At 30.5% G+C, this 13,695-nt stretch overlaps 1 protein-coding gene across 1 annotated transcript; it reads right to left on the bottom strand.

Annotated features, from left to right (window-relative positions):
- Positions 1-5,803: 5,803 nt before the first annotated feature.
- Positions 5,804-11,567, bottom strand: LOC114731369 (uncharacterized protein DDB_G0284459-like). Its single transcript, XM_028918513.1, has 3 exons — positions 11,066-11,567; positions 10,272-10,950; positions 5,804-6,947 (listed from the first exon to the last, which is right to left on the bottom strand). Exons 1-3 carry the CDS (start codon positions 11,476-11,478, stop codon positions 5,862-5,864), a joined length of 2,178 nt encoding a protein of 725 aa, XP_028774346.1. The 5' UTR covers positions 11,479-11,567; the 3' UTR covers positions 5,804-5,861.
- Positions 11,568-13,695: the final 2,128 nt, after the last annotated feature.

A 13,695-nucleotide genomic window follows, 5' to 3' on the forward strand; every position in this document is an offset into this window, starting at 1 on the left:
AATTACTTTGATTTTAAATATAAAATAGTAATTCACTTTATTTTTTTAAATTTATAATTTTTTTCATACTATCAAGGTTTAATTTTCATCAAGGAGTAATAATCTGAAATATTTTAAAAAAAATTAATACACATTTTTATAAATAATTAATTTAACTATTCCTTTAGAGATAGTGAGAGAAGATTTTTGTCCTATGTATAAACTACATTACTAAATTTAAAACATGAATGTGTTATTTTATCATTCATTTATTATTATATAGATTGTTATTTTTATAGAGAGGGCATTTATTATATGTGAGTAAAATTGGAAAATTGTTTAATTTCAAGGTTGGGTTAATAAAGTTTAAGATTTGTTTTATTCTAATAAAACAAGTTAGAAGTAACTTATAAATAAAGTTTTAAAAAAATTTAGTGTTCACAAATTAATTATCTAACTCATATATTTAATATTGAAGCAAATAATTTCTTTTCTTCGATCTCTTCTCCGTTATTGTTAACTCTTTGATGGCATATTCAAATGCCTCCTCAATCCTCCTATGGACTTGATTATTGTGTCTTTCGTTTGTTTGTGTGGACCCAGCCTGACTTAAAAGTGAAATAATTATTTATTAAAGAATTTAATTAATAATTTTATAGTGCAGATCTTTATTTAATGTATATCATGTGCACACTTCGTCCCAACCACTACATTTTTTTTAATTATACTTTAATGAGTTTTTTTTTTGTTTTAAATGATACGGAATATGAATAATGTCAATCTTATAACTATCAATTTTCAAATTGAATAATATTTTAATATAAGAATGTAAACATAAAATCACAACATCTAACTGTTCAAATTTTATTTGAATGGTTCAAATGAGACATATTATGCACATGTCATGCCTAAATATATTCAAATAATAAATTATACTTACCATGACTTATAAATTAAATTATCAAATAGCTCGTTATAATTTTATGAAGAAAAAAATAGACGAAATTCATTTTTTCCCCTACGTCCATAAACCATATTAAAAAACCTGAAGCCTATATTTCAAAAAATATTAAAGCCTATTTTGGGTATTTAAGTAAAGATGATTTATTTGTCTTAAGATGTGAAAAAAAAAATGTAAAAAGCACTAGAGACCAAAGCCACAACCAAAAATGCCATATTCCTTATCATCTTATCCACATTCCCAAACACAAGATGGAGGGCGTTGCAACCTCAATTTCTTCGTGAAAATTATATCGATTACATTTTATTTTTTGTTGTCTTTATTATATAATTTTTTAATAAAATAGGTTGCAGATTGTGTACAGTGAAAGATGAATTATACATACTTCCCCAAAACTTTTTTTTAAAACTACACAAAAAAATTGAATTTTATATAATATTAATACATTCTATTGGAGGTATAAACTGCTTTATATGAAATGTTTTATTTTATTTATTTGAATTAAATTGGAACGCACTGATGGTTTGAAACTATAAGCGGAATCAAATCCCATACTTCCTGTTTATAAGAAATTTTTTCTGTCACTAAGATTGTTATTTATTATTTATTTCATTTTATTTTTAACCGAAGTTTGTATGTGTTTTTAAAATATATACGAGTAACATAGATAATTTCGTCAATATGTACCTTTTTTTTTTTATTTTATGAGAAGTTTGCATTAGTTCACACGCACATCTATAATCTATAATGAATTGAAACTATCAACAATGAAATTTATTTCCTAGTAAAAAAAACAATGAAATTTATTTTAATTGAACTTCTTATATTTAATTTAACACACGTAAAGTCAGTTGCATCTCTCCAAAAAAACAAAAATTCTGTTATTCGTTTGAGAATTAAGGGGTTGTTTGTGTCATGGACAAATTATTGCTTGCTTTGTTAAAACTCCAAAAGTGATATCGCTACCAACCATGAATATTTTACTTCTTCATGGGAAAGGCACTTTTTTAAAGTTTTTTCCCCCCCTTTCTTGTTAAAACTACTTTTCCATTAAAAAAAAAAAACTACATCGGTCTTAATTATAAGAACTAATTGATTAATTTGATAAGATTAAGAAAACAAGTTAAATTAGTTATTTGTAATAAATAGGTGTTGTCTTTCTTAAAATATCTTTGCTAATCAAATTTATTAGTTAGAACTACTATTATTAGATGGACTACTTTGAAAAAAAAATACATAAATATAAAAGATAAAATAAATTGAGGTCTTATATGTAGGATCAAAATAAAAGTCAAACAAAGTTTTATATTAAGGACCGGAGGAAGTAAGAGATTTGGACCCCATAATTTTCTTTTTAAAAAATCTGAAATTGCTTAAAGCATAATCAATTATAGAATAAAAGTTAGTCCAGTTGATAAGAAATAGACTTATAACTTATAAAGTTATGAGTTTTAATCTCGTTCCCAATGTCAAAATTTTGTTGTTGGTCAATTTGTATATACATCGTAAAACGTTATTTGAACTTAACTCACTTAAACTTTTTTAGCTATTTAAAAAAAAAAAAAAAAAAGAGTCGATTATCGGATCCCCATCCGGCCGTCCCAGTGAGGAGACTTTTTTCGCATTTCTCTCTCATTAGACAATTTTTAAGAGGAAAAAGAAAAAATCTCACGCGACATATTTAAATTACGAACAAAATTTCTAAAAAAATTGTTCTCAAGTCCCTGCGCTTAAAATACTAGTCACTTGTGAATGAAAATGAAAACCTCTGGTAATAACTTTTCTGTCAAAATTAACAACCATTTTTCAGAATTAATTGACAACACTGATAAACTAATTATCAATTAAACAACTATTAACAATTAACAATTACTTAATCAAAATTAATAACTCTAAGATAATAAATTCAAAATTACATCATAGAAAATTGAAGATTATTTTTCTTAAGACAGCTACCTAGCTAAATTAATGTTATTTATATATAATACTATCCCGGTCCTATTTATAATATCTCATTTATAAACTGCAAATGAGATCTTATAAATAGAATCAGAAATAGTAATTTTTATTATAAATTGAGTTGAGATCTTAATCGTCATTATTTTTTTTTTCCCGGTAACCAAGAGCTCCAAAGTTCAACTCCCACTAAAACCACTCTATCATTATTTACTAGTCATTGGCGGTGATGGAAAATTTTTTTTTCTAAATTAAGGACATCTTGATAAATGTACAATTAACTTAATTATTTAATTATTTCAAATAATCTTTTATTATTTTGAATTGTTGTGTGAGGCTGAGAGAAGATTTTTTCCTTTCTCTTTTTTCGATTACAAAGATTTTTCCTTTCTCTAGTTGATGAAAAAGACAGATAAATGCTGTCAAATCAATGACATTTTACAATCAATATATATTATAATATACAATTATATAAAGAATATCAGAAACAACTATCCTTTTGCGTATATGTTAAAATTTGCCAAATTAAAATCAAATAAAATTTTCTGTGGAAATTTTAGGTTCTAATTAATCTTCCAGGAGAAGGTGTGGGCATTGATTAATCCAAAGTATGAATAATATAAAATACTACTATTAAAATAATTGGAGTGTATAAGATTTTTAATGTGGTGGGGTCTGCGCGAGATGAGGAGAATTATTCTTCTTCTCATCTTCATATTCTTCCGCAGAAAACATTATCATTACTTCTATCAGCATTGTGTATTTGAGACGATCAGTAAATATATCTTCCAACATAAAATGAAAATAGATAAAAAAAATTCAAGTTTTTATTTTTATTTTTTGGTTCGAAACGTGTTTAGTTTTTCGTTGTAGTACTACCTCTGGTCCTTAATATAGAACCTCGTTTGATTTTTATTTTAGTCTTAAATATAAAACCTCAATCAACCTTGTCTATAATATTTATACATTTTTTTTCAAAATAGTCCTTCTAACAATAGTAGTTTTAGCCAATAAACTTGATTAGCAAGGATATTTTAGGAAAGACAACACTTATTTGTGATAAATAACTAACTTAACTTCTTTTGTTTATTTTTTCAAATTAGTCAACTAGCTATTATAATTAAAACCGGAGGTAGTTTTTTTTTTTGGCCAACGAGTTTTTTGTTGTAATATGTCGGAAGCATTTTGAACCAACCATAATTTTGTGTTCTTTATTGGGCATAGGCATGCAAGAAATTCACGTCGCTTTCACAATATTTGTACGCTCATAAACTTTTAGTGAGAATCAACCACAAAAATAATTTTGATGGAATAGACCCTTTGATCGCGTGACAGAGATGGCCACGTCAGCATGTCCCTCCCTGTCTTTTCTTCTTTTTTTTTAAGACTAAATTTTAGAATAATTTATAAGTAATTTTTTAATTATGATTTACAGAATATAAGGTAAATATGTAAAAAGAATTTTGTCTCAATTTATATATAATGTGTTTATAAGTAATTTCTAATATCATGCCAAATAGGGTTATAATCGACTTGTTAATTTTTGTGTGATTCTTTTTGGACAAAAAAGTCTTGCAAAGATTATGTTATTGAATAATATTTTTTGTAGAATCATAAATAATGATTACCTTAATTATACTACTTCTGGTCTTTAATATAATACCTTATTTAACTTTTATTTTGATCCTAAATATAAGATCCCAATCCACTTTGTTTTTCATATTTTATGCATTTTTTCCAAAGTAATCCTTCTAATAATAATATTTTTAGCTAATACACTTGATTAGCAAGAATATTTTAGAAAAGACAGCACATATTTATTACAAATAACTAACTTAACTTCTTTCCTTAATCTCCTTAAATTAGTCAACTAGCTCTTATTATTAGGATCGGAGATAATACTCCTCTGGTCCTTAATATAGGATCCAATTATTGAGTTGCTTTTGGTCCTAAATATAAGACTTATTTCTTATATTTATCAATTTTCTCTAAATTACCCCTATGGATACTCCGTCAACCATAATCAAGTAGAAGAAGGAGATGAGGTATTAAGAAAGATAATTACGATATTTTAGGAAAAAAACGTTTCACATTTTTTATAATTAACTAACTTATCTAATCTTCTTAATCTAATCAAATTAGTTAAATGAATCTTATATTAAGAAACGGAGAAGTATTTTATACTACTAATGTTTGTATTTTTCGTAGTAGTCAAAGGTGAATTGAATTTGAGGAGCAACTTGTCCAAAGAAATCTATCGTAAGAAGGAAACAAACAAAATAAACCCAAAGTTCAAACAGGGGATCGATATGGGCGCTAGCTAGCTTCCATGTGTGAATACAAAGCCCAAAATCCTCCAAAAAGTAATGCTTACAACCCTAGTCAAGAGAATCATCATCTATAATCATAAAACTTAATATTTTTTTATTCTAAATATAAAACCTTTATCTATAATATAAAGATCTTATATTTAAAATTGAAAGAATATGTACTACCTCTAATCCTTCAATTTTTAATATCCAGTTGATTAATTTAAAAAGATTAAAAAAAATTTAAATTAATTAATTATAACATATGTTACATGATATTTTTAAAATGTTTATATATCATTAAATTATATATTAATACAAATTAGTTTTAAAAAATAATAAATATAAATAGTTTAAAATAATTTAGTAATTTTTTTCAAATTAGTTAATTGAGTTTTATATTAAGAATCAAATAAAATATCACGTAACATATGCTTTATGTAGTTTAAACTTTTTTTTTTGGTGGCAGAAACGAAAGAGATGTTTTCTTTTTCTTTTCTTTTAAAAAGCACTAGGATTGAGACCTACAGGTTCTGCAAAAATAAATAAATAAATAGTGAGTGAGAATGACAATGATATACAGTTTTTTTTTTCCCCCAATAAAAAACCAACTATGAAACTGCACCATTACATTCTCTAATTAATTTCTATATTACTTACTTCCTAGTTCGTTTCTTGGGCCTTTTATCCTTCCCCCCACCACCACCACTTTCCCTTCCTCGTTTAGCAGAAACTGAAGCATTATTATTACTTTCTGCTACTTTCTTCGGTGGCCTCCCTACACTTCTCTTTGACTGATTGCTATTGTTATTATATTTTGTATTATTCTCACTTCCTTTTCTCTCCCCTGATCCTCCACCTTGCCTCGCTGTTCTCTCCCTCCCTTTCTGATCGCCACCCTTTTTCTGATCTCTTCCGCCCCCTCCTCGGCCGCCGTCCCTCATTGCCTCGCCGGCGCTGTTTTTCTTTATCCTTTTTAAGAAATCTGCGGCCGCGCTCCTCTTTTTGTCCGACGCAGATCCTGCCTGTTCTTCTTCTGCGGCTGCTGCTTTGTTTTTTTGATCTGATTTGGGAGGGGTTGATTTACTGGACTGAAGCTTCTTGTTCTGGACGACTCCGGCGGCCCCGCTGCCACCGAGGTTTTTGTTGCTTCTTCTCAGGCTTCTTACTCGGGTCACCGGCTTATCCTTTGACTTAGGCGGCAGAGAAGGAGGAGCAGGAGGAGGAGAAGAAGGAGGAGGTTCTTCATCTGAGTCATCAGAAACCGACGGTGGCCTCTTCTGGGGTGGTGGTGGTGGTGGCTTCTTCTCGCTGCTTGATCGTTCATTACCCTTATTATGGCCAAAGGTAGAGGCAGAGGAAGGTTTACTGGATATCGAACTTCGCTTCCGGCAAACAAGTATGGGAGCAGAAGCTTTGTGCTTGGAAAGCAGATTAGTAGACTCAGGCTTGGCTGACGATGACGGTGGCGCCGGCGGCGGAGGCGGGAGTGAAGGAGCGGTGTTATTGTGGGTGGTGAAGCTCTTCATCTCGTCGGAGACGAGGTTGCAGAGTTGGGTGGCGGCGCGTGACTGGACGGAATGGGTGGGGAAGAAGGCGATGAAGTTGGTGAAGAGGAGAAAGAGGTCGCGGAGGAAGGCGGTGGAGCCGCCGGAGGAGTAATAGCCGTTTCGAAGTCGCGTTTGGATGATTTCTAGGTCCACGTGCTCACGTACCATGCTTTTGTATTTTTCCCATTCCTCCTGCAAGCCCAAAAAAACAAAAACAATTAGTACATTACATTTATTACATTTATTGATTTATTGACGTATAAGTGCATTGATAATACAGTACTACCTCCGGTTCTAATTATAAGACCCGGTTGATTTATTTGAGGAGATTAAAGAAGTAAGTTAAGTTAGTTATTTGTAATAAATAAGTATTGTCATTCCTAAAATATCCTTGCTAATTAAGTGTATTGGCTAGAATTATCATTATTAGAAGGACTATCTTGGAAAAAAATACATAAATATGAGAGACAAAATAAATTGGGGTTTTATAATTAGAACCAAACAAAAAGTCAAACGGGGTCTTATATTAAAGACCGGAGGTAGTAATTTTTATAAATATACATATAATTTCTATATTCTAAAAATCATCATATACTTTCCGGTAGCAAAAAAAAAAATCATCATATACTATACAAGTTTAAAGTAGATACTCCTCTGGTCCTAAATATAAGACTCTTATACACTAGTATAAGGGTCTTACATTTAAGACCGGAAGAGTATATTATATTTCGCCAAAAATTATATATAAAAAATAAAAAAATTAGGTAAGTCTCATATATAATGTATATTATCAAATTCTAAACAAAATAAATTATGTAACAAAATTCTAAACAAGCATATCAAAATGAGATATAAAAACATGAGCAATATGCATACCTAGAATGACTAAATGCGGGCATACATAAGCCCAAAAAGCCCTCTTTAATAAAGTTCACATTATTCTTAATTTAATAATTTAAAATTCTCACTCTAATATCTGAAGAGAATGAAAAAAAAAAAAAGGATCACAATAATAATATAAAATTTTTTTAGAAATGATAACATGGAGGCCAATGAGATATTTTAAAGCTGGTTGATCATCTTTTGAGTTTTAAATTAAGCAATTAAAATTTCGGATATCTCAGATAATAATATTAAAAACTTTAATGCCAGTTAAAGGTAACAAAAAAATTCATATATACAACACAATTATTGTGGGGTGGGAAATCCTGCAAAAGTGTATTATTAAAATGGTCGAGCATAAATGAAGCCGGACAAAGTTGGATGATTAGGATCAAACCACGTCATCCTAGCACCAAAGTGACGGCTCCGGAAAATGGCATAAAAATCTAATTAATTTATTAAATATCTAAAGTCTCATACCATAAGTAACGTATTTATTTATTCCTCATTTAATTGGTAAAAAACACAGAATAACATGATAAATTCCTCAAAAACATTAAAATTACGTAAAGAAAAAAATTTTGGTCAAATTCTTATCAAGTTCTACAATTATACATGATTGTGTATTCTTTTTTCATATAGATTTATAATTAAATAATAATATTTTAAAAATAGAACATGTAATCATGTGTAATTAGAGAATTTATCATGACAGATATATAATGTTAGTATTGTCCTTAAGTAAACATTTCAGAATAAATTTAGCAAGAACAAAAAAGTCAATATCTTAACTAAAATTGTAAGCCTCAAAGGTTTACATACACCACCAAACATTTTACTTTCATTTATGATAAATGTGGACTATATAAGATCTTCTGTTAATAAATAATTTTTTGCAATGCAGAATGCCGAATGCTAAACGTTGTGTGCCATGGATAAACTTAAATATTCTAATTTTAGTTACGTACTCAATTAAAACATGGAATTCTTCTATCAAAGCAGCCTAAGTCAACCAATCAAATAGCATATTGAGGTATTCTAACTTCTAAGCATAAAAGCGCCATTTTCTTTTCTCGTATTTTTTGTCAAAAGAATTATTCCTATTGTTCAATTACTTCCTCTAGTGCTGTATGTACAAGCTAATTAGGGTTGTATTTAAATCTACCCGTAAACTTCAATTTACATTATCTTTAAAAATATATAATTTTTTCCTCTAAATTATTCTTTATACATATTAAGAAGGTTTTCATTAAGAGATAATTCAAATACAAATAATTGTGTAGATTATTTTTTAAAAAAAATAACATTTTTTTAACAAATAACTAATTTAATTAATTTTTTAATATCTGTAAATTAATTATTTTATCTTTTAATTTAAGACCGAAAGGAATTTTACATGGACGGATCCACATAGCCCAGAATGAGAACTAACAAATGGGCCCTAAGGAAATAATTTCATGGCATGATAAGCACGTTGCATAGGGAAGAGGTCCTCAATGGCACGAGCTCACTAAAAATATTACATTTTTTTGTAGCAAAAAAAAAAATTACATTTTTATGCTATATTTCTTAGTTTTTTTTACCTAAATCAGGAAAAAAAACATTCTGACAAAAAAAAATTTAAAAAAATGTGTGGCACTCACTTAAAAAAAAAAGGGAAAATTTTAAATGAGAAAAAAAAACATGTCCAGATATAATCTGACACGTCAAGACAATTCTGGAAACCAATAACCAAAATAATTTTTATACAAAATTATACCTACATATACACATTAAGAAATATATATTATTAGCATTTTTGGGGGGTGGTGAATGATGAATATCTGAACTTCTATATAAAGGACGGACAAAGAAAAGGTTCTTCATCATATCCAACTGCCTCTTATCCAATTCTCACAACTCATCACATTGCCTCACTACTTTTCCCTCAAAATAAATCACTCTGCTCCTTACTCTTATTATATCTTTTTTTTAATTATTTTCATTTAATTTTTTTATAAAGTTTGAAAATCGAATTACCAGCAATCGGACGAGAACCTCTATATATTACTCAACAAAATTAATTTAATTTTTTTTTTAAAATTTGGGTAAATTTGTTTAGTCATTTATGGAGTTTTGGATTGGTGGTGCTCACAAACTTGGTGTCCATTTCAAAAGTGGTCCCTATTTGGTTCACAGTCATGATTTATGAACGTAAGCACCAACTTGTTCTCCACGGTGCCCTTTATATTATAAAGTTTTAAGTATACACACGTTTACGATTTTGCTCATACCATTCTCCTATATACTAATACCCTAATAAAAGAAACTTTAGGAAATCCCACAAAAGCCCCTATTTTAAAATTTTACTAATTAAAAACGTCCTTCTGATTGATAAAAATCTTCAGTTAGGGTCTTAGGGACTTTCCAAGAAATTTGTGCATTGATTTTCTGATAAAAATATAACAAATTGAAGTTATTTGTATAACAGTTTTGAGGCCTTGCATGCATGTTATCTTGGGCGTTGCAATAAAACGTAATTTAAGAAAAAACCAAACAATTGAGAAATTTTGAATTTTTTTGGGAAGTGTGAAATACCGGTTTTGTCCACGCGCAAAAGAAAAGGAGGAAGGGAATTTTGGATGGGGAAAATACCTGGCTTTCAAGACGGCGCTCGAACAACGAGCTGTTCTCATGTCCTTTGATCAGCTCCAAGAGGCCAACCAACGGTTGTGATTTCGCGGCAACCTCGTCGTTCTCCGGCGCCTCCTCCTCGCCGTTACCTCCGCCGCCGGGGATCTTCTTCCTCTTTCGCGTCTTCCTCTTCCTCGTCAGGCTCGCTGAGCTCTGCACCTCGCTGCTCTCCCTCGTCCCTCCCCCTTCCGAGTTGGCCACCGAGTCTCTCAACTCCGACGAGTCCTGGACTTTTTTATCCTCACTCGGATCCGGTTTTTTCGTACCGGTTTGAGCCGGAGACGGTTCAGGCTTCACGTCTTCCTCCCCGGTTTTCTCCCCCGCTGATCTTGAACCGGTCGAATTCGACTCGTTAACTGATTGGTTGTCCCGGTCCGAGTCGTCCCCCACTGGAAGCTTATTAGTACTGCTGTTATTGTTGTTATTATTATCGTTACTATTATCATTTCCATCGTCATCGACCCGCCTTACCGGTTCAGAATTCGCCGGTTCAGGCTCTTCTCCTCCTCCTCCGTTTTTTTCGTCGTTTTCCGGTTTCCCGGAGTCTTCCAGATCTGGTTTCTCATCTCGTTCGGCGTCATTCTCCTTCAAGCTTTTTTCTCTCTCCTCCTCCAATCGCTTCACCTTGTGCTGCAACGATCTTTTCTCGAAATAAAATAAATAACAATAAGAAAAAAAATAAATAGATCTAAAACGAAAATAGTAAATAAAAAGGAATATTAAAAATCCGGAAATGAAGGGAGGGAGAGACGTACAGAATAGAGACGTCGTGACGTTGGACCTCTCGCCGGAGCTCAGCTACCCGGAGCTTACGCAATTCGTCGAGCCAGGGAACGTGATCGACGACGTCGTCGGCGGGGGCGCCGTTCTCCGGAGGCTCCCGAACGGCGTCGTTGCATTGGGCGGTGAATCGGCGTTCAAGATCGAGGAATTTCTGCTCGCAGTTGCGGGCGGTGGTGAGGAGGTGAGGGAGGTTGGTGCGGTTCTGGATCTCCATGGCGACGGTGTACCAGTCGTTAGAGCCATGGCGTTTGACGGCGGAGGCTAGGAGAAGGTCCTCCCACGTGCCCCAAGTTTGACGGTGGTGATGGTGGTGGCGGTGGTGGTTCTTGTTGTCGGGGTTACGGTGGTGGGGGTGGTGGTGATTCTGGTTTCGCTGCTTTTCCATGAGAAGGTTTAAGAATAACTGCTACTTTGCAGCCCTTGCCTCATTTTTCTCGACCCTCAATCCCTCTTCAAAATCCTCTGACCAAAAAAAAAAAATTGCGCTTCAAAAATCCCATTCCTTTCTCTTATGCTTTCAAAATGCAAACTTTTTTTTTTTTGGGCACGTACCCGCACACCCCAGATACATTTAACCAAAAACCATGGGAACGTGTATGTATAAAAAAAATTAGGTGAGTGCTATGTATGTGCACAAAGCTCAAAATAATAATTTATTTGCCATTTTTGAATAATACGGTTATTTTTATTATTTATATTTACATGAGAGATTGTGGATAAATATTATATAAGTACATATGATTATAGACTGTGTTATGTATCATTTTGCTCGTAAAAGAAAAGTGTTATCCCCTTTGAATTAGTTATATGGAAATAGTTTTGCACTCTACTAAGTAAATATGTGAGGAAAATTTAGTTTTGTAAAATGTAAAAATGTTTTCTTTAAATTTTAAAGCTTTCAAACTGGAAAGTACTTAAAATTAAAAAATACTGTTTAAATTTTATTATTTGAAACTCATTTGGGGTCATTTTGAAAAATGAACCAACGTTAAATAACGATGATATGGAAAAGATATAATAAATTTTTTTTTTTGCCAACGAATAAATATTTTATATTATGCCTTGTAGGAAAATATTAGAGGGAGTACTTAAGAGTGCTAACTTGATGATGACAGTTTTTTTTTTCATTTTAGATATTATTTTTTAAAATCGAAATTAATAATACAGATAATAAAAAAATAATGATTACACAAAAATATAAAGTAATTTTGGATTTAGTGCCTTGAAAATGATGCATCCCTTTTGTATATCTTATTGTATACCCAACCAAATGAAACCTAAAAGTAGAGGAGAAAGCAGGCTAAACTCTTATCAATCATTTATAATTTAGCCTATTTTGAGTTTAAGCTAACTTATTTAGTAAATAGATCATTATTTATTGTCAAACTTATTTAGGTAAATAGGTCGTAATTATTTTATACGCTCTAGCTTATTTATTTATTTGTAATTTGCGCGATCATATATAATTATATATATCATATCATCTAAAATAATTTTGTAAACTATTTATAAAATCTTTTTTTAAAAAAAAATTTCCCTTGCCTCATTTTCCTCGGCCGTCAATGCCCACTTCAAAATCCCCTGACCAACAAAACACATTTGCACTTCAAAAATCCTATTCCTTTCTCTTCAGCTTTCAAAACGTAAACCCTTTTTTTTTTGGCACATACTAAAACTCCCCATGGGTGTCATGTATTTGCATAAAGCTAGAAAATAGCACACGATTTTATTTATGAATTTTGAATAAAAACGAATAGCTTTGTGATTTATAATTAAAAAGAATAAAATACGAATACAGTGATGTAATAATGATTACCATTACACGCCTTATTATACACTTTTAACGGGTTGAACCAAATAGATTACAAGGTAAATACTCTTTCTATTTTTTTTTATAATCAAAACTAAAAAGATACTTAAGACTTATCAACTTTGTAAAAAAAATAAGAAAAAATAAATTTTTTCATTATTTAAATTTTAAATCCATGTGGTTTAATTTTGAAAAATGAATTTGCATAAAATAATAAATTACTATCTCCAATCTTAATTATAAGACCTCTTTTATAATCTATAAATAAAATTTTATAATTAACATCAGAGGTACTATCACTCTGGGTTGGGAGAAGGGAATTTAAAAAAGTATCCGAATGAATCCACGTACAAAAAGGTTTTTTTTTTTTTTCAATTATCAAAAGGGTAGAAAGATGTTTGCTCCGTTCTACATTTGGGTTGGGAGACACAGTAATGTAATCTCGAGTATCACTCTGCATTGGTTAAAAAACAAAAAAAAATAATATCTCCCGTTCTTAATATAAAAATTAGTTAACTAATTTGAGTAAATTAAAAAAACTAATTAAGTCATTTATTTATAATAACTAGGTGTTGTTTTTTCTAAAATATCTTTGCTAATCAAGTGTATTGGTTAGAACTATTATTATTACAAAAACTATTTTAAGAAAAAATATATAAATACGAAAGATATAGTAGATTAAGGTCTTATATTTAGAATCAAAATAAAATTTAAACGAGGTCTTATATTAAGAATCGGAAGTAATAATAAAAATGAGAACGGTTGAAAATTATAATTTTTTTTAATATAATG

Source organism: Neltuma alba, unplaced genomic scaffold (assembly GCF_004799145.2).
Source record: "Neltuma alba isolate B1F8T4 unplaced genomic scaffold, ASM479914v2 tig00012824_pilon, whole genome shotgun sequence".
NCBI lineage: Eukaryota > Viridiplantae > Streptophyta > Magnoliopsida > Fabales > Fabaceae > Neltuma > Neltuma alba.